The sequence below is a fragment of the Ambystoma mexicanum genome, chromosome 5p (assembly GCF_040938575.1).
Source record: "Ambystoma mexicanum isolate Mex_15411 chromosome 5p, UKY_AmexF1_1, whole genome shotgun sequence".
NCBI lineage: Eukaryota > Metazoa > Chordata > Amphibia > Caudata > Ambystomatidae > Ambystoma > Ambystoma mexicanum.
The window spans coordinates 1,049,421,636-1,049,445,651 of NC_090930.1; the positions used below are offsets into that span (position 1 = coordinate 1,049,421,636).

The window sequence follows — 24,016 nt, forward strand, 5'->3', positions numbered from 1 at the left end:
GCCAGTCCAATGTTCTTCCTTTGATATGTGTTGGCTCATGAATAATATGGGTATGACCCAAGTCTGATAGGGCGTTAGCTAGATCACGGCATTATTATTCGTGGGGTCATTAAAACCAAGGTTGAAGTCCCCTAGTAGGATAGTCTGTGAATTAGGTGTAGTGTCGGTGGATACAAGGGATACAATATCCTCTATGAATGAGGAAATGGGTCCTGGTGGTCGGTAGATAAGGTGCACTGTTGCTGTGTGGTTAGGTGATAGTGGCAGTTTGATGGACAGGGATTCAGCAGAGGGAATTTGAACGTCCTGAATTACTCTGTCGTAGGTGTTTCTGAAGATGAGGGCAAGTCCGCCTCCCTTCACCTGGTGGTGTTTCTATCGCATCTTATGATAGCATAGTCATTTGGTATAGCAATGGCCAGAGATGGTCCAGAAGCTGCATTAAGCCAGGTTTCCGTAACTGCGAGGAGGTCAAGCTTTTCATGAGTTATGAAGTCAGCGATGTCCAGTACGTGGGCGGATAGAGATGGGCCATGTATTGTGATGGGGGCTAGCTTGCTGTCTAAATCAGTGGCCATATTAGCTAGAGTATTGTTACTGCGCCAAAGTTTGTTGCTCATGTGGGCGTGTGGTTGGGGGTTTTTCAATCGCAATCGTGCTCCTAGTCTGGAGTTTCTAATTGAGATGCTTGGGTGGTAAGAGCATGGTAAGGTTGGGGCGTAGTTGTTAGTGATGTTGTTACAGGATAGGGATGAGCTATTATAAAGCTTCAGGTATGGACTTTGTTTTGGTGGGGTGGTTCTAGAATTGAGGCTGAGGTTTCTATTAGTAATAGCGCAAGGTTGATTGGGAGTTGGTCTGGTAGCAAAGTGGCGTATCCAGAGTGCTGGATCATCCAAATAAGGGTTGGCAGTGTCCATAGTAGTAGTCCACAAGGCGTGGGTAATAGCTAACTTAGATGTGCTAGTGTGTGTGTGTTGGTTAGTATGTAGGTAGGGCTGGCCTGTCCAACGTCTAGTCTAAATGTACATTAGGTGGAGGAGTGTGGTCAGGCACCAATACATAGTGGAAGTAAGCTAAACCAGTGGGCAGGGATGGAGGACTCAGTGTGTAGTGAGTACTATGTCTGAATGCAATGGATAGCATCAGGTGCTGGCATAAGGCTAGTGGCACAGGCAGTACATGAGTTCAATTAAGAGCACGTAGTACAGGTTAAGGCATCAGGTTAAGGCATCAGGTGATAACATCAGGTGATGGCATAAGGCTAGTGGCACCGGCAGTACATAAATTCAATTGAGAGCACGTAGTTCAGGTTAGGCAGACTGGCAGGTGTGATGGCTAACCTTAAATCATTTAAATACAATAGGTGACACAAACGTGGCCGTATGTAATATGTAACATCAGGTGACAACAGTTGGCTACCAATATAGAATGCCACATGAGTTATGTTAGATGTAAGTTGGCAGACAGTGTGAGTGCGGCTAAGTATACAGGCAGCGAGCATATAGGAAATGATGGCCAAGTATTGCAGTAATTAAGCATAGCGCGTGGAGACGGTTCAGGCAGTTACTGGCGCTTGGTGGATTAATCTACAGAATGCGGTCGAGTAGATGAAGTGGAGCATGGGTGCCGTGAGTGCTGGGCAAGCAGGGGAGTCGCAAGAACAGTCAGTCACATGCTTCTATGTCGCCAATGTAATCAAAGGTTATGTGCACAGCCAGCCAGCAAGAGCAGTGAGGGTGCGCATGTAATGGAGACAGTAGTGAGGACAGGGTCTGGCGGGATACATATAATTGTCGCGCATAAGTAATTACGAGCTATCAGTCATCGCTATCATCGGGACGGCGGCAGAGCTGATGCGGGAGGTCGGCCAGAGGTTGGCGCTCAGGCGGTGAGCAGTATCAGGGTGCCCAGAAGCTAGGAAGGCGCAGACGTGCAGGGCAATTGGGCGTTGGTAGATGCGCATAGATTGGAGCGAGGGGGAGCGAGCAATTACAGTAGGGTGGATCATCAAGCACAGATACAACGTGCAGTGAGGGGCAGGTGCACAATAATGGAAATATGAAACTTACGGCGACATAGTCTTATCAAAAGTCATTTGCAGTTCGTTTACTCACGGGCCCCCTGAGCGAGGCTGAGTTCACCGTTGTAATGGGTCAGGAATCCGGCAGGGGGTCTGGACGAACGGCGAGGAAGGCCGAGGACAGGCAAAGACAGGAATTGGCCTTATTGTCCTGGGCCTTGATGGGAGTGGGCCGGCTTCGCCTACCGGCTGGCGATAGACTCTAGAAGAGGTCTCAATGGCCAATCAGAGCTGAGAACAGTCAGCTGTGCCCAGTTAGGCACTGGGGCTTGTCGAGATTAGATCCATTTGAGTATAGTAAGTTCATCAATAATCAACATGGATTTGGAGATAAACTGGTAAGGCTCCAGCATTGATGGTGTAAAAGACATGACGTACAAAACCAATTATTTGCATAGAATTGGTGGATGGGAGACCCACAGTTAGTTAATGACACTTTTGTCCAGCTGTTGAAGCAAAGACCAGGGCATATTTTAAACTTCCTAAATGAGCTTGACCCGGGCAGTCTTATCAGACCGGGATGGTATTGCGTTTATTTTCCGACTGACATTTTTTCAAAGTACTTTCCGACATCGGAATTACTTGGAAAAAAACTAATTGATATATATGGGGGCAGGGGGAGGGGGTGTTGGGGTATGGGTCAAACAATAGAAACAGGTGGGCGAGCACCAAAATAAAACAAAAAAAATCTTTTAAAAAAAGTGTTTTTAAAAAAAAAAGTAATTCTGATGTCGAAAAGTACTTCGAAAAAAGACAGCTGAAAAATGTACATAGAACCACAGGGATAGAGATTCTTTGGATGTACCGCTCACTTAGCAGGGCATCAATTGGGCTATACAGAATGTGCCCATTTGAAAATCACCAGGTTTTGGCAGGCTACCCGTCGTATTTCATACCACATTTGCCCATCTATTGGTTCCACTTCTCCATAGGATATTCATGGAGCCTTTAGGAGATTATTTACCTACATCCCTGAGGGGCATTGATTGCACTATTAACAATTATAAAAGCCTGGCAAAACTGAACTGATCACTGTAATTGATCATTAATGAGGTTAAGATCCTCATTAAAATTATAGTAGGTAGTCTCTCTAGATCGATATCCACATTCGTGGCCGAGAGTCAGCCTAGTTAAGATGTTTTTTTTTTCCTAATTTTCGACTGGGTACACTCCAATTCTGGTGATTTATATTGTCAGTCTGGATGTGGAAAATGCCTTTGATTCTGTTGATTTAGAGTTTATCCACCAGATGCTCCATCGTTTGGACTTGGTCCATTGGCGCTTCGTTGGTTGACATTACCATACAACAACCCATTGGAAAGCTTCAAGGCAAATGATCATACATCGGCACCTTTGGAGGTTGGTAGAGGAACCAGACACCAGTGCCGCGTGTCACCTCTGTTGTTTTCACTTCATGTGAGCTGACTTTGATAATTGTTGTATTCCTGTGGCTGGGATTGATCGTGTTGTTCTCTGTATGCCAATGACATTTTATTATACATAGCTCAACCTAAAGTCACATTGCTTTGTTGAAGACGATCGAGCAATACGGTTTGATTTCTGGTGTCCATTACATGGTCAAAATCGGTGTTGTACCAACTGCCTGAATCCCTCAGTGCTCCATTGGTCGACTTGCCACTGAGTTTTATTACAGAATCCCTCTGATCCGTGGGAGTAATTATTCAGATTTCCATAAAGTTTATCATAAGTGAGGTGATGAATGGAGTAATGTAGCCTAATCAATTGGTTGCTGGTCTGGTTTTCATTTTATCTTGAATGGGCAAGAAAGATTGCATTATCGCACAATGATTTTTCCAAGATTTGTCTATCGTCTTAACGACATTCTTTAAAACTCTTGATGCTTTGTTGATTAAACTGCTATGGGAGAACTAGCCTCCACGTATTGCGATCCCCACTCTAAAATGATTATAGCGGGACACTGTCTTCTGGGGTTCAAGAAATATTAGGCTGCACAGCTGTACTGTTATACCTTGGTGGAGGAGGGTGCTTAGACAAGTCTGGCAGGATAAGAGACAGTGCAACCTTGCAATCTGTATACCTTATGGTCGGGTAAAACTGATGCTGCCACCTTCTCCATGCCTGTGCATGGTTTAAACACGGGTGAAACTAACCAAGATCTGTATTATCCCACGGGTGCCTCCGTATGGCTCAAATTATATTTTAGGGGACCATTAATTTATACTGCTAAGCTCTTTGATTTGACTGCAGTGCACTACAGTAGGCTACCGGTATACAGACAGTACAGTCATGCAATTTCAGTATTTGTGGGTGAAATTGGAAAATCACGGTGGCCAATTTCTGATTTATACTGTCACTCTCACTGTGATCTGTAAAACCTGGACAGCTTTTCTAGATCTTCCAACTTACATGAAATGATGACTGTGATTAAAATCTTTCACGATAGGTGGGTGGAGGGGGGGGGGCTCATTTGGATGTTGTATGGCGCAGGTTTACCTTATCCTACTTCTGTGAGGCACAAAGTCAGGAATACATGAGCTTAGCTTTGTCGCTAGTAGACACTAAATGCCAACGTATATACCGATACATGAACTCTGATCTAAGTAAACATTTAATAAGCGGGAACTTAAAGGAGCTCCTGGGTATTGAACATCACGCAGTAAGCAGGACTTACCTCTGGGGAAAGAGGAGTTAATGTGCCTGAAACCTAACTCGCGCAGGCAATACAAGTCTAAGTTTGTGTCCATTATATATGGCACGTTATGCTTTAAAGGTCTTTAAGATTCATTCTAATGGTCCTTTTATACACATTCCAAACACACTATGTTAATGTCACATGGGTAGGTATGTATGCCACAAATCTGCCTGGTGACTCAAAAGTAGCTCTTGGTAGTAGTTATTAGGCTAACAGGTTCTTATTGTTTAAAGGCAGGAGCTAAATAGTGCACACCAAGTCCTTGAATGCTTGATTGCAACTCATTACAACTCTGGTGGTGTTGCATAAGCTTGCTCCTGATAACTCTGCTGGGTGCATGAGGTATGCTTATCCCCTTGCTCATTTTATGGATGTGATGTGGGACTGTGGACACTTGCAATCACAATGGTAGCAGGTGACAAAGTATTTATTTATCAGAGGTTCCTGATTGGGCTGTCAATGAGAGTATGGATACTTGGTGAAATCCCTACAAGCAAGAAAGGCAAGTTGATTTAAAAATAAAAAGGTTTTACCGCTGGGTATGGTACTTTTGAAAAGTCTTGGAAGAGCTACACTTTGCCATCCTTTGATTTATGGCTAAATGTTCTACTGCATTGGGCCACTACTGAAAATAAGACCCACAGTCACAAACCTGCTAACTCTGCCTCTGATCCTTTGTACTCCAGGATAATTTCTTCCTTTACTTTCCCTCTGATCATATACTGCATTTGCCAATAGCTTTATGCCATATATTTCTTCAACTTGTGTGAATTGCAAAGATGGCTTTTATGAACTGTTTTTTAGTATTTGTATGCAATTTTATGGCTGTATTATGCTTGGAGTAGGAGTTTGAGTCCCCATATAATTTGTTCAAACAACTTATTGGGATAAGCGTTTATATGATTTGTACGTTGTTGAAATAAGCCATTTTTTCTATGCTAGATGTGAATAGATGCAGCACATACATATTGGGTTACATTTGAAAAGAGAGAACAACATTGATATATCAACTGAGCATTAGGAGAAACTGGTTCTCCGTTGGTTTAGTATGTATTGTTGGTATCCTTGAACTGTAAAACCTTTCTGAATTTTAAATGGTGATGTAGGAGTAAATTGCAGACCAGCGTTCCTCCTCTAAGTAATGTAACTACCCGGAATTGTTTTCTCATTCAATAATGTACAAAAGGAGAATCTCACAAATACCTTTAAAACTGTAGTTGTTTTGTTCCATTACATTTTCCGCCACAATAGCTCGTAAATGTTGATGATGAAGATTTGTTTTAACTTCTCTTTCTGATTTCATATTAGTGCTCCAGAACCTGATGTGCAGGATGCCAGTATTCCAGTAGAAGAACTTCCACGGTGAGTTGTTCAGGACTTAATGAGGCCTTCCTCCTCAACCAAATAGTAGTAAAATAACCAAAACAAAAGGCATTTTATGTATGCTGTATATTTCTTTAATGTAAAGTCCATTGCTCTTTGAATTATCATAAGTAGTAGTGAAACATGTGTACTTGGAATATCTGCAAGGCAACAAATGTGTAATGGTGATTTGTCTGCTACTGTATTTTACTTACCCTTTTACATCTTTGCATACTGCACTATTATCACCATGCTGTACAATAAAAATGTATTGTAGGGTTCTGGTAGAAAGATGAGTTAAGCGTACATGGTATTTCACATCATAATTCAAACCAACATGGGGTCCTGAAAAAGCCTACTCGTAGCCACTGGTCAACCCCTCTCTTCGTCCGTTCGTAAAATTTCTATCCTTTAAAATACTTTGTATGGAACGGTTTTGGGCATGATGGAGAACCCTGAAGGGATTTCCATGGAGATGACTGAGAGGAATGCCATCATCCGCACGGTGCGTGTGCGCTCGCCTGGGCTTTTTTGTGATTTTTAATTAAATGGAATGATTGTAGACCAACCTCAGGAAAATGTGTGGGGCTAATCCACACACATTCTCCTACGCTCACACCACGACAAACTCATAGACCTGTGTACTCTGGGTGGACACATCCTACAGGCACATTCCACCCTGTTGTATTTAGTTGGCATGACAACCAGGAATACACTCTGTCATCTGCAGAAAAGGGGAGGTCCAACCTTTGCCTGCCATGGCCAGTCTTATTTATCAAAGGCTCTATGGATCCGCCCGCTTTTGTTGGGCCCTGCAGCTGGTCGCAGCGATTTACATACCACTTAGAGGGTAATTCAAACGTGCCCAAATGGGGCCTGGCTGCAGGAGTAACAAAGAAGACTGGAAACCCCAACAACCTTTCATATGCAACCGTGTCAACCTGAAGCAAGTTCCCACCTCTGTATCGATGTCAGTGAACTGCGTTTTTACAGTAGTTGACCCCACATTCGATTAGTCCCTTATGAATGAGGTCCCCCAGACTATTCAGGTTTTCTTTACTCTGTGCTCCTAAAATTAAAAAGAGACTGAACAAATCACAGTATACTAACCCCAGTCACAAATGTTTGTGCTTAAAACTGTTTTTAGTGAAATGTAATAAGCTTTTCTCTTTACATATTTGTCTTCATATCATTATAAATATTGTGTTATGTTGGTTGGTTTAGCCGCCTTTGAGGGCGTTTCCTGTACACGGGATACAAATTTTCTAAAAATAAATGAGTGACATGAGACTGACTGGTCCTCATTCTCTCTTGAGCTGTATGCATCAGTAACAGCAAACGGCTGTACAATTTAGATTGTGTAAGCAATTGTGCTGCTCCTAAACTAAGGGAGGGATAACCATTCTCCAACAGACAGATATATGTTTAAACCCTTCCACATTTCAGTCTGGTCCTCCTATAACAAATAAACAAGTGGAAGTACCCAATAGATGTACACTTATGAAGTTGGTCCAGAGGCGTCCGCCCAGTAGTGCATTCCTCCTTCTGTTCTGTGCTGGCTTTCTCCATACAGAGGCAGCCAGCACAGCAACCCGGCCCACAACCGCTGTCTAGGTGGGGAGAGCACAACGGGAGGCACAACATTTTGTAGGGGAGGCAGGTGCCCTCCACCCCTCGGTCCTACCCTAGAGCTGCCACTGACAGTAGACGGTGGAAAACCTGCAGCCTGAGCAGATAAAGATGTAGTTTCTACTGCATTGGATGCAACTGCATAGTATCCATGTAGTTCATCAAAACAACATGCACTAAATTGCAACTCTGTAATACAAATGTATCATGTATCCTACAACAATCTATTATACATACAAAGTGAGGCTGGAGAAAATATCATACTTGGAAAAAGGTATGCCCTATATCTTTTAACACTCATTCACAATTGTTTTGCAACCTTAAAACAGTCCTGCGGTAGATGCTGAAATAGACCAAATGAAGTCGACATCACACCTGAAAATGTTTGTTGTAGCTTTCTGGACCCTCATTTAAGTAGTACTTTCATTTGTCCATGTCAGTTGTGCAAACGGGTGACATGGACAAATGAAACGCACACTGCGTTTGTAGGTCTTTATTTTCACTTGTGCTTACTCTTTGCCACTGGTTTCTCCTTGTACAGGTGTGTGGAGCATGGCTGCAATGGCCTCCTACGGCCTCATGTGGTGTGGTTTGGCGAGACCTTGGATTCCAATATCCTTACAGAAGTTGAAAAAGAACTTGATGTTTGTGATCTGTGCTTGGTGGTAGGTAGCATTTACTCTTGCTGGTGATGGCCGAGGATCCTGCGTAATCTTATTGTTAATTAACTCTGTTGTAACAGCAATTTGATCTCCTGAAATAATAATGCTGTCCAGGAAACAAGTTGAAAGGTACTAGTTGCATAAGCATAGTGCCAATAATATGCATACCCTGCTCAGCAGTTGTTACTTACCTGAAAGGCAATTTACAGTTTAAGGTACTTATCATCTGTGATGAATCTGTTGGAGTCGTCACTGATTCCCCAGTAGTGGCCTCCTCCCAATTTGCCAGGGGACCAGACTCGCTGTCTGATCCTGACCCTGGGGGCAGATATATGAGGGAGGATCATGTGGGAGGAGACATCTGGCTGGGAGAGGTGGTGACTCCATCGGATGAGATGCAGTATTCCTCCCTTTTTCCTGATGAAGACCCTATAAGACCCAAGTTCTTGGTGGCTTGTCATCCCACGGTTTCCCCTTATTGTAAAAATCAGAAACCCCTTCCTTTGTGCCATTCTAGACAAAACTCACATTTTTCCTCAAACTTTCTCATCACACATATAACATCTTCTGTTTCTGATGAAACGTTTGAGCAACATCATTTTAGAAATCCAATAACCTCTATGGACTTCAGCTCCCATAAATCCTTCAGTACTGAGACAAAGAGGAGAGAGGAGTTGATACAAACTAAGAGAAGCCCAGAATTTAGCATGCACACTAGTCTTGCTAAACCCAAAGTGTGCAGGACATTTAAAAATGGCATCTGCACTAAACAGTCAGGCAGTATGGTAGAGAACCGTGCAGGAGAAAGCCGACTGCGAAGACGTGCAGATCGATGCAGAGGCTCGTGAATGCGAGTCCCACATACCAGTGTGATGTGAAGGAAGGAGAGGTGCAGCAGGCACACCTGAAGGACCGTGGAAGCACTGGGAGCCGCTGCAGAGCTTTTGGAGGTAAGGTTGTGCTGGGAAACCACATTCTCTGGTCCAAGCCACAGAGGGAAGCCATCGAGTGAACGCAGAGTTGCAGGAAACACTGGGGGAACGTATGTGTCATGTAAGAAGCCGACCCAGGGAGGAAGCTTCACCTCAGAGACACTGTAATTTCCTGGTGAGTCTGCCAGAGTCGATGGGAACCCGGGATGTACTGACATGCATGCAATGAATTAAATTAATTGTGCAAGATTGCCAATATGGGCAATGCTCAAGAGATTTAAATACAGAAAAAACCCAATGTCAATTCAATGCCCAATAAAAAATATTTGAACACTGACGGGATAAAGTGCACTAATACATCCCGAAGAAATACATATGCATGAGATGTCGATGTGGGGGAAAGCTGAAGCATGTGTTGCCCTAAGTGAATATATTGAGCACAACCAAGTAGGTTCTGTTGGGGCATCGCGAAAAGGACAGTGAAACCAATAAGAAGGCCTGGCAAAGAGAACAAACCAGATAGCTGACATTTGGGGGTAGATTCCTGGCAGGGGGAATATACTAGGCAATCCACCAAAATTGCATACAGACTCGAACATTGTGACAAGATACCTGGTAGGGGAGTATACCAAGGGATCTAAGAAGTTCATAACAGAAGTCCTGTCAGCCAAATATACCAGGCATTTGAAATTGAATAAGAACTCACTGTAACATATTGTGAGGATTCCTGGCAGGGGAGTATACCGGGCGACACACCAAAGTTGTAAAGGAAAGTTTAAAACTATGGGAAGATACTTACTGGGGAGTATACCAAGGGATGTGAGAAACTATGAAAGAAGTCCTGGTAGGAAGATATACCAGGCACTTGAAGTTGTATAAAAACTCACATTTTGGCAAGATACCCGGCAGGGGAGTATACAAGGAGATCTAAAAAGCCCATAAAAGTGTTTCTGGTAGAGGAGTACACCATGCAATTTTAACGTGCCCAAGTTTGGCTTCTAAGCGTGGATCCAGGATTCGAACCTCTGTTGCTTGGCGTGGTCTTGCTTCCAAAAACAGCGCGTTGCCCCTCCGTTCAGTCCTTCAAGGTTACAAGAAAAATTCAACAAAACACTTTTGCCATTCTACATAAAGGGGAAGGGAACCACCCTCTGGATCCAAAGGTTTCTCCTTGGAAAACTTTTTTGTTGGATGTATCTCTATTTTGATTATGAACACATTTGACTAAACCTGGAGTCAGACATTTCCTTGCACCCTTAGTTTGTTTGTTTCTAGTGTGAGGGTCAGATTAGACTTGTTGGGATAGGGCCAGAGAGGCGTTTTCCAACCCATTTCTGTTTAATAAAAATGTCTGACAGTGAGAATATCACAACTGTCTGCCTCCCATTTATGACCCCTCACACATCACATTGGTAACTTGTTAGTCCTTTACAAAAAATGCAATGAACTCCTGCAGTAGTCATTGTCATTAAAAGGGAAAGTATTGGGATGGAAGAGGTGTTGCCATAAAGCACAGTTTGTCAATGTTAAGATGAATTTCTAGAATCCAAGGAGATTTTAGGAGGCCATCTTAGTTATGGTGAACAAGGGTCTCTGAGAGTTTAGCCAAAACCCAATCAAGGTACGTGTGAGAGCAGTCAACGCTTAGTGTCAGGAGTGAGTGATAGTGACCTATGACCCCAACAAGTCCACACAGATAACACACAATACTTCAGATTAGACAGAATTTCACTTAAGAGGTCCAGCACTAAGATGTATGGGGCCGAGTGCCCAAATGTCACAGGTTCCAACACAGGTTTCTCCAGGGACTGTATTCTCTGAAATGATGCAATGGGCTTGTGGTGGTGTTTTCAAACAGTTCAAAACTATTTAAGAGTGGAGTAAGTATTTTTTTCCAAAGACAGGTAAGTTTTCCTCTCGCTTCCCGTCCCAAGGCAAGCCCAGGGACAGGACACTTGACCCAGGTTTGACGACCAAAGTTAAGTAAAGAGGGAGTTGGGAGACAAAGGGTCTTGTACCCAATGTTATCCTACGAGGACAGGAACAGTTTCTTACTTAGCCACCCTGACTCTGATTTTCCCAGGACACACGATGGATCATCTGGGGGTTGCTGGGGGTACGTCCTTCCGCCTTTTGTCCGGGTGAGTTGTGTCCAGGGGTGTAACTTCTAGATGCAAGATGATGACTTTCACTATGCAGACCTCATCAGGACACTTCACGGGATGGAGGAAGACCAGTTCCAGCGACAATCGCCCTTTACAGGCAACGCCAGGCATCTTTCCAGTCATGGTCCCAGAAGCAGCTCCAGGACAAGTTCCCTTGATGCTAGTAAGCTGAAAATTCGGGAGAAGGTGACTTATGGCACAGGTTGGCGACCCCCAGATCTTCAGGGTTGAACACGAAACGCTGACATTTTTGGCGAGTTAGCCCACGAGTGAACCAGTCAGTCCACGGGCACTCCTGAAATCTTTTGGGGGTTCGGGGGATACAACCTCGAGTAGGCATTGAGGCGAGTTGGTCCCACTAGTCCAAGGCTCAAAGCACTGTCGATGGTCTTCTGAGATCTTGCAGGGCTTCAACGGGCCAGTCACTGGAAAGGATACTGGTCCACTGCAGAGGTCATCCTCGGGTCGTCGGTGGGCTGTTCTTCATGGTAGAATTCTTGGCTGGGACATAGATCTGAAGAATGGCACCATTCCTCCTCCTCTTATCTAGATTCAGGGCTGGAAGCAAATTCATGCCCACCAATGGTACGGTTCTGAACCATTCAAACAGCTACTAGTTGTCCAATCGGGGACAACTACTGGTTTAATATCCACCCAGCAGCAGACACTCTGGCACCAGTGAAGTGGACTGGGACTAGACAGTTGCAGACCCTTCCCTTGTGCTCACACACAAAGGCTCACTATCGGCAAGTGCATGACCTTATATGAGATTTCCTGACCTGTGAGGAAGGAAGAAGGTCCAACTACAATATGGTCAAAGATGAGCAAAAATCTCATGGCACGGCTGTCTTTGGGTGCGCTAGACACTTTTCCTAGCCATTCGCGGTAAACGTGAAAGTGCATGAGTAAAATAACACAAACTGTAAAAATGTAACTGCTGCCACCAGCTTGTCTTTAGGCACATAAAAAAGTAACCAAAACCCCATAATAAAAGTTAAGGGGATAATAAAGTATCCCCATTGCACTGCACTGTAAATTGCTATGTGCAGTTGAACAAATGCAAGAATTCACAATGTGACAAATGTCTTAGGCATAGACTTATTTACAACAAAGCTGACTAGGCCCAGGCCTAGGGCGGCAGATAGTCAGAGGAGCAGTGTTTTATTGCAGTTAATTTTCAATTAACTGGTTGTCGTTTTTTAAAATATAAAGCTAATTTTGTTTCTCAGAGTCTGACTGATCTACAACTCTGCGAGTAATTTTTTGCTGTTAGCAGTCATTCCACTATGACAGCTAAAGCCTTTGATGGCCAAACTTGTATATATGCTTGATATTTAACAAAGCTTTATTTTTAGGCCGTCATTTTTTAAAATGTATTTTTAAAACAAAAAAGGAAACGTGTACCAAACCCAGTGTGCTTTGGGTATTTAGTGATTCAGTCATACAACTCCCATCGACGTATATGACGCATATAAAGCTCTTTGGTCATCCTTATCTTCCCAAAATGTTCTTTAGTGTGCAAAGCAGCCAAATCCTCATTGGTTTTATTGGTGCCACTTCACATTATCTTTGGAGTTCTTTCTAATCAATACACACAGACATTGTGTTAAGCAATCACTTTTGTATTAAAATATGCATGCATTTTTTTAAACTCTTCAGAAAGGTAAAGGTTAAAAATGATATATATGATATATATTAAATGCATGCCTATGATTAAGTCAAGCACAGAGTTCCCACATGTGACACTAAAATGATGTTCAGAAGCCATCACTAATTTCCCTCACATTTCAGAGGCCTGTGGCCGCCCAAAAGGTGTAAGCATTAAATAAATCATAGAGAAGTTAAAATGGCGAAGAGTAAATCTGAATGCACAAGTGCATCAAGAAACCTGTGAAAGGATACCCAAAGCCATAGAAGGGTGAGAAAAAAAACTGTGTGGCAAAGGTGCACACTGTTTCACAGCTGTAAAGGTTATAGAGGTGGAGGCAAGTACCCCCATCAAAAGCTCCACCCCCATGTTGCCTAAATGTTGGGAACCTGAAATGGCTACACAATCAGTACCAGTAAGATTGCCTGTACCACAAAGAACCTTCGAGACAAGGTATCCATTAAGAAAACCCTATATAAACGCACAAAGAAATGGTCCCTTTCTGGTTGAGGTGCCAGAAGAAATGCCACTAGTCTCCTTTCTTGTTCAAATGCATGTAAATAACTGATTAATCGTCGTATATTTAGTGACGATGAAGATGACCATTCATTGGGATGGGCTTAGTTTCCCACCTGACTTAGACACCCAGTCATAACCCCAGGCTTTATAGAACGTATACTTAGATGTTCATTTAGAGCCAATCATTTACCCAGATACGTTTTTGTAGTTTTCCACGTAGAATGATGTCAGTGATGACGATTTTTTTATTATAAAAGTTATGTTTTTTCTAAATTGTGTTGAGATTGTGCTGCATGGCCAGTACTACCAGGAGAAACAACTGCAAAGTATGTCGCACAATGCATAACTTTGATGTTTATAAGTAATCTTTACATTAATTATATTTGAAATACATGGTAAAACTATTACTGTAAAACAGTACTTTAGATGACAACAGGACATCTATAGACACAAATCTCAAAATGTTCCTATGTATTTACAGTCCAACCAAGTCTGCGGAGTTGATAAACATTTTAAATTACCTTAAACGCAAGCTGGCAAGACCCATACCCTAAACCACACCCACAAAAGTAATATTGTGCTGGAGCGCCAGATCCTTTGCTCAGTTTTGCTCTGGAGTGTTTGGTATTTTGAACAATTGTACAAACAGCAATGATGTAAACAGTGTGTACCACCTCATTTGTTATGAGGTGCCTCCATTGTGCAGCTATGAGGACTGCTTTTGCTTCCCACACATGAATGTTCAGGGTCGCCCTTATCCATTACTTTGTGAGAATGCACAGCCAAAGATTCCAAGAACTGTCTCCAAATGTCTTTACTCTACTGAGGTGTCTATGCCCAGGCAGAGTTTGCGCAGTTCACTTATGATTTTGCCATATTTTAATGGTTTCCAGCCCATGGGATTGGAGGTACATCGGCTGCAGCAGGTAACTTGCCTTATTTCCATTTTGCTCCCTGCTAACACCATAGCTGTAACCATGAGAAGGTGGCTGAGTTCATTTTAGTCAATATTTTATATAAGATGTGCCTGTACCACTTGCATATATTTCATAGGTAAACTTCACCATTTGACAAGACTGGATGTAGAAATGTATTTTTGTTGTATTCATATTACAGACCAGTCTTGGTGCTTCACATACAGTGATAGCAGGTAATTTGTGAGAGAAACCAGTTATTAGCATTGAAACCAAATTTCCTCATTCCGACCTTCTCTCACTTGTGTCCAGTTGGCAGACAGCTAATGTTCGTATTGCTTCCTTTAAAATATTGCTTTTGGACCTAACCGAAAATTTGCCGTAACAGTCCCCTTTAGTGCACTCAACTGTAGAAAACACTGCCTACTCCAAACCTTGGGCAACAGAGATCTGAAAACCCTCTTTCAACTAACATAACCTAGAAGAGGATAGGCTCGAATTAATAGAGAGGAATCAATAACTTTCTACTCCCTGCAACCTTAAAAATATCCTTATGTTATAGAGCCAAAATGTGGGTGATGGGGCGTAGTTTGTACACTGCAGACAGTTTGTTGAAGGGGCAGAATCTAGTGAATGTGCAGAGTCTGACAGAGGTGGAGTAAAGTTGGTGGGTGCATGCACTTATTTGGGCCTAGGGCAGCAGAAAGCCTAAATATGCCACTGGTCTTGGGGACTAGTAGGTTTCCCCATAACAATGAGCAAAAGCAAAGGGAAGTGAAGCTTAAGGCTTTATCCCTTCAAAACGTCACGACAGGTTAAATAAAATATTGGTTGTCCCATTGAAATCAATAGTGGGAAAGGCACTAAAGAGAAAATCTTTCTACACCCATGTATGGGTTGTCCCCAAGGAATGTTTACTGAAGAACATAATCGTTTGTGTTAAAGTGATGCATCAAGATATACACATTTACAGATTAGTACTAAACATAAGCAAAAGTATTCTAAACACTATTATAGAGATTAGTACAATGTTATCTACTTTCACAGTGTTGGAGTGATGATAAGGGATTCTTACACAGAAATGCATACAAAATTATAGGTAGGCAGTGAACACAGATTATTTGACAAACTCCTAGACCACAATAGGAGCAAATACTGCTGATAAAGTTGCAAGTAAATTAATATCTGAAATACTTTTTAGGAAGTTTTTGAAGTTTAGAAGTTTGGGAATGTGTACATAAAACCAGCAGGACAAAGTCAATCATTCAGCTCCCCTCTACAATGGAAATGCAGTTCAATCAAGCCACTTTATTCAGCAGTTAAGCCATCAAAGTACACATACAATACATTTGTCGATGCATTCTGTACAAAGAGCTATAAAAAGGGAGATACAGTGTGTCAAAACATTGTCTCCTTGTGCTATAAAATACATTACAAAAGCCCTTCAAGGCACAGTAAAATCAAACTCCTAGTTACTATCGATTGCCTATGAATAGTTTAAGATCTGGTTGGACAGATTGTTGGTATTGGTTTTATCCCAATAGAACTACAACATACTTGGATGAGGATGGTGGAAAGCCTTTCTGATATGTAGTGCCTCTATAATTTTGTGATTGTGCCACAAGCACAACGAAGTAACACATGAGTTTCGATGTAAAGCAATTTAAAATATCCTTGTTTTAGTTCTGCTCGCGTTGCAAAGTTGGCAAAAGACACCAGGTGAAAAAGATTAAATTTTTTAAAAAGTCTTCATCTTTTTGTATTTTGTTCGGTGGCTTGAATCCCCACACTTTGTAGCCATAAAGTGCCACAGACATAGGTTTTGCCCGATAGATGTGAAGAATGGTTGATGCTCAGTTTTTCTTTTTTAAACATGTATGTGAGACAAACGACCTTGGAATATGGCAGACCGTGTAATGTACATAATTCCTGAGGCTGGCACCCATCACTCAAACCCCCATCTAATAATGCACATTGCCCCCTGTTGATAACCGATTCCTATTGCTACTATTACAACAGACAACAATTTGACAGTAAAGATGGGTTATGGATTAGTGAGGGAAAGCTCTGGGAATAATCAACAAATGGAAGCCAGACGTCCAAGTATCTGGTCATTCATGCATGCTATGACCTTTTCAGCTACCAAGATGTCCCCCACCCTAATCCACCATTGCGCTAGGTCCGGTGCAGACAGAGCCCTCCAGAGTCTTGCAATAGTTATTCTGGCTGATAATTGCAGTTCTGTTACCAATGCGCCCTGCAACCCGATTTGGTGTAAATTCCACTGAGCGACTCAACCGGTAATCTCCCTAATAAGGGACAATGTAGCCACCCAGAAAGTGTGAATCACTGGACATGACTACCACATATAGAAGTAGCTACTGTGTAGCCTGCACCCGCTCCAACAAACTTGGTCTAAATTTGCACTCATCTTGTGGTTCAGTGGTTGTAAGTACCACCTGTGACAGTTTGTACATATGTTCTCCGTTAGTCACACATCTAGAGGAATCATGATTTCTCCCCATACATTGTCCTCTGGAGGGTGTCCCACGTCAGCTTTCCAGTTGGTGAGGTAGGAGGGTTTAGCTGTCAGTAAGTTATCTCCCAGCAGTTAATAAAAGCATGAGATCCTACCTCCATCCTCCCAATCTTTTAGGTTACGTTCCAGACCCCTCACCACACGGGTCGCTTGACAGCTCACCAAGGGTTGGGAGATCCAGTGTAGAATCTGAGTGTATCTGAACCGCTCAGTCTCAGCCAGCGAGAATCAAGTCTTCCATTCCATAAACGAGAGAGAATGGTCCTGATACAATGTATGCAGGCTGTGAAGGCCTCAATTATGCCACTGTGGGAAGCATCGCCCAAGAATCCCGGAGTAAACTCTGGATTTCTGAAGCCTGAAGCTGGGCCCAAGCCAGTTTCCAACCCTTGCTTTCTGAGAGCCTTGCGCCTGTAAAAAGGCCAGACTGTCATCGAGGTTAGGAGCACATCTGTTCGAGAGAGCCTCGAATGGTCGATGAAGGGCATGGACGGTAACTTAACAGGGTGAGCTGGCCTGTTCAAGGATTACCCATATGACAGAGAGGGCAGGAGTCATCCAGAGCGAGATCTGTGAGACTTGAACAGCTAAGTGATACCTGGTAAGGTATGTATCGCCCATCCCTCCCCTTGCCGAACGTCACTTAAGATCACAGATTTCGGAATCCTGGACTTTTGCCCACCCAAATAAAGTGCAAGACCTTAAATTGCAGGTTTCCGTTACAGGTATCTTGACTGGGAGGACCTGGCAGAAACAAAAAGATCTAGGTCAAAGATTCATTTTCATGGCAGAAATGTGCCCCATTAACGATATTTCTTGCTTTCTCCATCGTTTACCATAGTCAGCTAAGACTCTAAATAGCCCTGGAAAGTTATCCTCGTACACCTCCTGAGGAGAGGTAGGAATTCGTACCCCCAGATACTCTATAGAGCCCGACACCCATGACATTGTGCAAATGGTGCTCAAGTCTGTGATGGCTTCCTCAGGTAATGGCACATTCAAGGCAGAGGATTTTTGGTAATTAGCCGAGAAACCAGAGTCCGCCTTGAGTCTTCCCAGTTCTGACATGACAGCCCAAAGAAAGGTTGGTAAATTAAAGTAAGCATGCAGCATAGCAGCATAGCAGCATAGAGAGACATTTTGTGATGCACCCCTGTCGCTTTTACCCCAGTGATCTCTGGGTTATCCCTGATTCTTTGTGCGAACGGCTCCATCACAAGAGTGAAAATCAGCTGAGATAATGGGCAACCTTGCCTGGTGCCATGAGCAATAGTAATAGGTGCTGTGAAACCCTTCTTGAGTAGAGGGGGGTCGATAGTTAGCCCAGATCAAACGCTGGAACAATGGCCTAAATCCGAAGGAATTCAAAACCTCATGGAGATAAGGCCAGTGCACTCTATCAAAGGTCTTCGTAGCATTGAGTGCCAAAACCCCTAGGCCAAGACCATCTCTCGTAGTCATGTCAATTACATTTAATACTTGCCTAATGTTATTATGTTTACTTCGTTCTGGTACAAACCCTGCCTGATCCGGATTAATCAGTTGGGGCATCACTGCTGCCAATCTTGTGGCCACCACCTTGGGATACAGTTTACCGTCTACGTTCAGTAGCGAGATTGGCCTGTATGATTGACAACACAACCCTGTGTGGGTTTACCTGGCTTAAGTATTAGAACATGAGTTGACACCTGCACAGACAGGCTAACCCTCCCTGATTCCAGGAACAAATTGTACAGCCCAGTTGAAGGCCTGAGGAACTGCAGTTGAAAGACCTTATAAAAAGATACAGTGAAGCCATCCGGGCCTGGAGTCCTATGTTTTATGTACACTATGGCCGAAGCAAACTCTTCCTCGGTTATAGGAACGTCCAAGGCATCCGGAGTTGGGCGTAAACTGAGGGGCGGGGGCGCGGGGAAGAGGCCCGCTACCATGGAGGAATATCTTTCAATGATGTATACCTTCCCCAACTTCCTATACCGAATAGCCCCATTCGATTCTGTCAGGTCTAAAATAATGTTTTTTGTATGTATGTCCTTCAATTTATGAACCAAAAATGTATTCGCTTTATTGGCCTTGGCATAGTATGACTGTTTAGTGCAAATAATTTCCTGGGCCGTGCACCTTGCCCTGTGCGCTTCTAGTTTGTTGCACGTCAGCCGCAAATGCCTTCTAGCTGCCACAGAGCCTGAATGCTTATGGAGCGCCTCATCTTGCACCCCCTCTCCAGTGCCTCCCTCTTAATCCCATTCCTCATGGTGTATGCAGCAGTGTGATCAATCATTCCCCCGACCCCATCAAAGAGCCTTCATGGGATCCTATACGGTGGAAACTGATATAGCCCCCCCCTCACCAATTTCCCTGAAATAATTAACTATGGCCTTCGCTATGGCATCTCTTAAAACCATATTCAAGAGGGTATCCGGTCCCAGCTCATTGTTCCTGCAGGAGTTGATGATAACCCTCCAGGCCCCCTAAAACAGCTCACCCAACAATCCTTTAAAATAGCTGGGCAGGCAAATCTGAGGGGAAAGGGGAAGTGGAGAAAATAGGTCTAGCTTGAGGCCCTTGCAACTTTGGACATTCCTTCTGGAGCTCGACTGACCTACATTGTAACACGCACAATTATTAATGCTTCTTCCTCAACAGACACTCTGACTCACTATATTGTATAACCACTGTAGAATTATCCCATGTACCTGTGGCCTTTGCTTATTTTCTGAAAGATTTAAAATCAACTTGTGCTGGAGATTGCTCTCTGCTGCTCTTCAAAATGACTCTTGAAATACTGAATTCTTTAGTTTGGCTATTATAGCACCTATGTTATTCATGCCTTGTTTGATGCTTTTTAAATCTTGAGCTCCCTTTTTTATCAGCTTTTAAGGCTACAGAAACTCTCTTTACTTAAATAAAAAATGAACTATCCAAAAAGAACCCCAACGCTGGCTAACTTGCGCAAAAGCGCTTCACTTACTAACAGTCTCTCTGTCTCTTGCTGTAGATAAACGCGCCACGTATTTACGTACAGATAGCCAACGTTCAAGAAACTTGACGTTGCCACTTCTCGGAGTCATCCCGAATGCCGTTTCTTTTCCTCTCAGAGAAGGCTTCCGCAATCAATTGTGTAACGCGTGCGCATGTTAGGAGGTCCTTTTCTCGAAAAGGCCTTTGGAAGACGGAACCGTTCAGAACATTGAATAGATACGCAATGCTGGCTTCACAGGCGCCTGAATTACTAATACTGGCCCACTTGTGTGCCTTAGTATAGTTATCACGACAGTACCTCGCGTGCTACAGTTAATCAATGTTAGAGCATGCGCGTTTGTTGCTGTAATAAAAAAACTTTCTTTTGTTCATTAAAATGTGCTTTTATTAAACAGTTCATTTGGAACACCGAGACCCTTGTTTCAATTGAATTGCCACAAACTTATCCAGGCTAACTATAATACATCTGACTTCCCAACATGTCTTCTTTCAAATAATTTTCCACAGAGTTCAAGTTTGAAAGATCACTTATCTCTTATTTGCTGTTGGGGTTGTCTTTAACTTCCTGATTGCTCTCTGCCTTCTGTGGTTACAATGTTTTTAATCTTCCTTGGGTGGTCTTCTGTGATTTTACTGGAGCTGTGACTGCTGTGACCTGCTCTGGCTGTAATCTGAATGAAAGGCAGTTTAGAATTTTTTGCAAGATTCCAAACCACATCACAGGTACCCTCCAGCCGTTCAGTGCTGCATGCTACTAACTCCATCTTGGGCTAGGATGACACCAGATTTCTATAATGCGTTTAAGGGGGAAAAAAAACGAACCCAAGATACCCACACTAAATACTCAGACTCAATAGGCAGCACACCCCCTGCGCCTCACCCCTGCCTTGAACACCCTGACCCTCCTAATTAGAAAGCACTGGGGAAACCTGGCAGAGGGCAGGGTCATGTAGCTTCCATTGGGGCAGATGGGCCGGTGAAGGCTCGTCCACCAAAAGTGTACATTCAACCGGCACATGCTCTAATAGGACTAGAGTGGCAGTGAGTACCTCCGATACAAAGGGAATTGGAGAGGGGGAGAGGGGGATACTAGCAACAGGTCAGTCTGGGAGAAGTGTGTAATAACGCTTTCACTCATGCAGTAACCCCCGTAAGTCAACCAGGTTCCTTTCTCTCAAAACTATCATTAAGTATAGGTCCAGCTTGAAGTCTTTAGAAGAGGGTGGGTGTGATTTGTTCACTTTATGGTCAGGCACAAGATTAAAATCCCCCCCCACACCACTCCCAAGATCAACTATTCTTCTGCAAAAGGGGCACTTTCCAACAAAAAGTCTGCCAGGAATCCATCCTGTTTTTCGTTGGGAGCGTGCAGGGATACAAGTGTGAGCAAGTGGCCAGCTAACAGGCCCTTTACCCCTATGAACTTTCCCCCAGGGTCACTCAACTTCCAGCTCAACAAAAGGACAACCCGGGGTAACAAAATCCATGTTTCTTAGTTCCGTCATAGGCCAGGTATTGCTTAGCAAAATATCTGTTACGCAGTCTGAGGAAGTCCAAAGGACACAGGTGCGTCTCCTGGCTATGGAACATCCCTTGTCCCTATGCCTCTACAGTACAGACCTGCGCTTACAAGGAATATCTGGTCCCTGCACATTGAGAGTGACTTTAACCCCAGAAGGGGAGTCTACTATCATGCCTTCTGAACCGATTGGGAGTAAAAAATAAAGCCCAGCCTCAGAAGCTGCCAACAGTCATCAGGCACTAGACATTACATAGATCGTACTGTCCTGCATCCAATTTCACCCCAACATTTGTGAAACCCCTGCAACCCCCCCATCCCATCCCACAAGAAAAAACAGTAAAAAGAAAAAAGGAATGGGAGCAAAAACTACTCCAGAAAAGAGCTATTATCATAGTGTAAGGAAGGCACAGTATCAACAGTAAGACATACACAAGTGACCACAGTTCAAGGGTGTTTATTGAACTGTAACAAGGGTGTGATGAACGCCTATCTAATCCTAAATCTACAGATGGGAGCAAGCTAGGACCATCAAATAATAATAATGTAGTCCTATTTGAGTCTTGTCAAAAGTAAAGGTCCTATACAAAAAAAAGATTGCAAATCCTTACCGCTAAAGACAAATAGTGTGGGGTAGTGTTCATGAAAAAGAAGTGTTCACAACATATGTCAGGATGTTCAGGCCGTTGACCTCCCTTCGCCATGTTTTCAGCATGGGACAAGGCGGTTCACTCGAGCAAAGCACACACTCTGGCTTCTTCGGCACGTGGATACAGTTCCATTACCAGCATCAGAGCCTTCTGTGCCCAAGTCTCTTTATTTATCAAAGTCTCTTGATTTAGAGGGCCTGATGTACCAAAACAAAACACAAAGTTCCTTTCCTCTTATAAGTACTCAATTTAGGTGATTCATCCTGGATCCCCCTCAGCCGAGCTCAGATCCAGCGTTTTACAATATTCAGAGAATATTTTTTCTCGGGTGACTCGCGGTTCACAATAAGTCTCCCTCAGCCAGGCTCGGACCAATTTCAGTTCGCATTAAACAATCGAAGACTTTCGAATGTGCACAAGGTTTAGCTTGACCCGTTGCAGGACCACTTTGATCTCAAAATTCCCTTTTCACAGTTGCCAACCAGTTGGATACCTAACAGACCTTCGAATGGGTACCCATGTGTCGCCTGACCACTCTGTCTACGGTGTCTTTCTTGGCCTCCAAAATTCAGTCACTCCTCTGGTTTTCAATTATATTCAATATATTCAAGTCGCTCGTCACAAACGTTTCACACTCTGTTCTCTTTAGATTTCTTCATACATTGTTCCTGCTTGCAACCTTGGTTCTAACACAGGCTGGTCTGGTATCAGTCTCTGTCTCGGGTGTGCTGTCTTTACTGGCGCTGCTTTGTTAAATTAGCCAAGGACAGGACCACAGCGGCAAACGCTCCTCTGCGCCTTGCTTATCAATGCGGGAGAGCCCCTGCACCTCTGACACACAGTGCAGGTTTCTTCAGCTTTAGTCCCAGGTCTTAGGTTTCTTATTTTCCAAGGTTCACGAAAGTAACAGTATGAAAAGGTCAAGGGCACTTACCTCCTTGCAACCCTTTCTGATCTTGCCGTCTTTCTCTTCGTATTAAACTGCCATCTTGGAACTGCTGCCTCCTCATTTGCTTTGCCTTGCTAAGAGTGTGCTTTTGTGCCCTGCCTTTTATCTGTGTGGGGATTGTGATGGAAGTCAGGTGTGTGTAATGATCAGTAATTGTCTGGCCTTGCCTGACCCCATTGTATTGGGACATGTCAGGTATACAGCTCTGGTGTTAGTCTGTTTTTGCTCACTGTGCGCTGTCTGTGAGAAAGTGTGTTTGTTGGGAAAGGGGGAGGAGGGTTCCTATGTATCATACCTCGTAGGATAGGGAAAAGGTGTTACAGGGAAGGGGATACCGCGTCCCACTCCCCAAAGACCCTCCTTCCCCCATCCAGGTGATCCACCCGCACTGGAACTGGATCCAAAAGCGATGGTTGTGTCCTGGATACCTGGTTGACGGATCCCTGGGGACTAGCGGGTGAGACACCTTCAGGTTTCTCACAATAGCTTGGGACTAATGCCAGGCATCGCTGGGCCAGTCCTCAGTAACAATTCAACGTTTTAAGTACCCACACCACCACCACCACCCTCCAATACCGAGATTAACAGGTACGAAGGAGCCAAAGCAGTCAAGATCGGGTCCAGTAGAGGTAAATCGGAGATGGAAAGCCAACTGAAATTCATGGACACAAAACAAGTCCTCTTCACTTACCCCAGAGGGGCCTCCTGGCTTTTGCCTCTTACCGACCCTCGCCAGTGATTTTCTCTGTGGTTTAGGGACATTGCGCTTTGACGGGGAAGGCGGAGCAG

The 24,016-nt window shown here is 43.6% G+C and overlaps 1 protein-coding gene across 1 annotated transcript in view; it reads left to right on the plus strand.

Annotated features, from left to right (window-relative positions):
- Positions 1 to 24,016, plus strand: part of SIRT5 (sirtuin 5) — a 337,432-nt gene that overhangs the window by 219,248 nt on the left and 94,168 nt on the right. The window contains exons 6-7 of the mRNA XM_069613545.1: positions 6,066 to 6,119; positions 8,290 to 8,413. Of these exons, the coding sequence (XP_069469646.1) occupies positions 6,066 to 6,119; positions 8,290 to 8,413 (178 nt within the window). The remainder of the gene's footprint in view (positions 1 to 6,065; positions 6,120 to 8,289; positions 8,414 to 24,016) is intronic.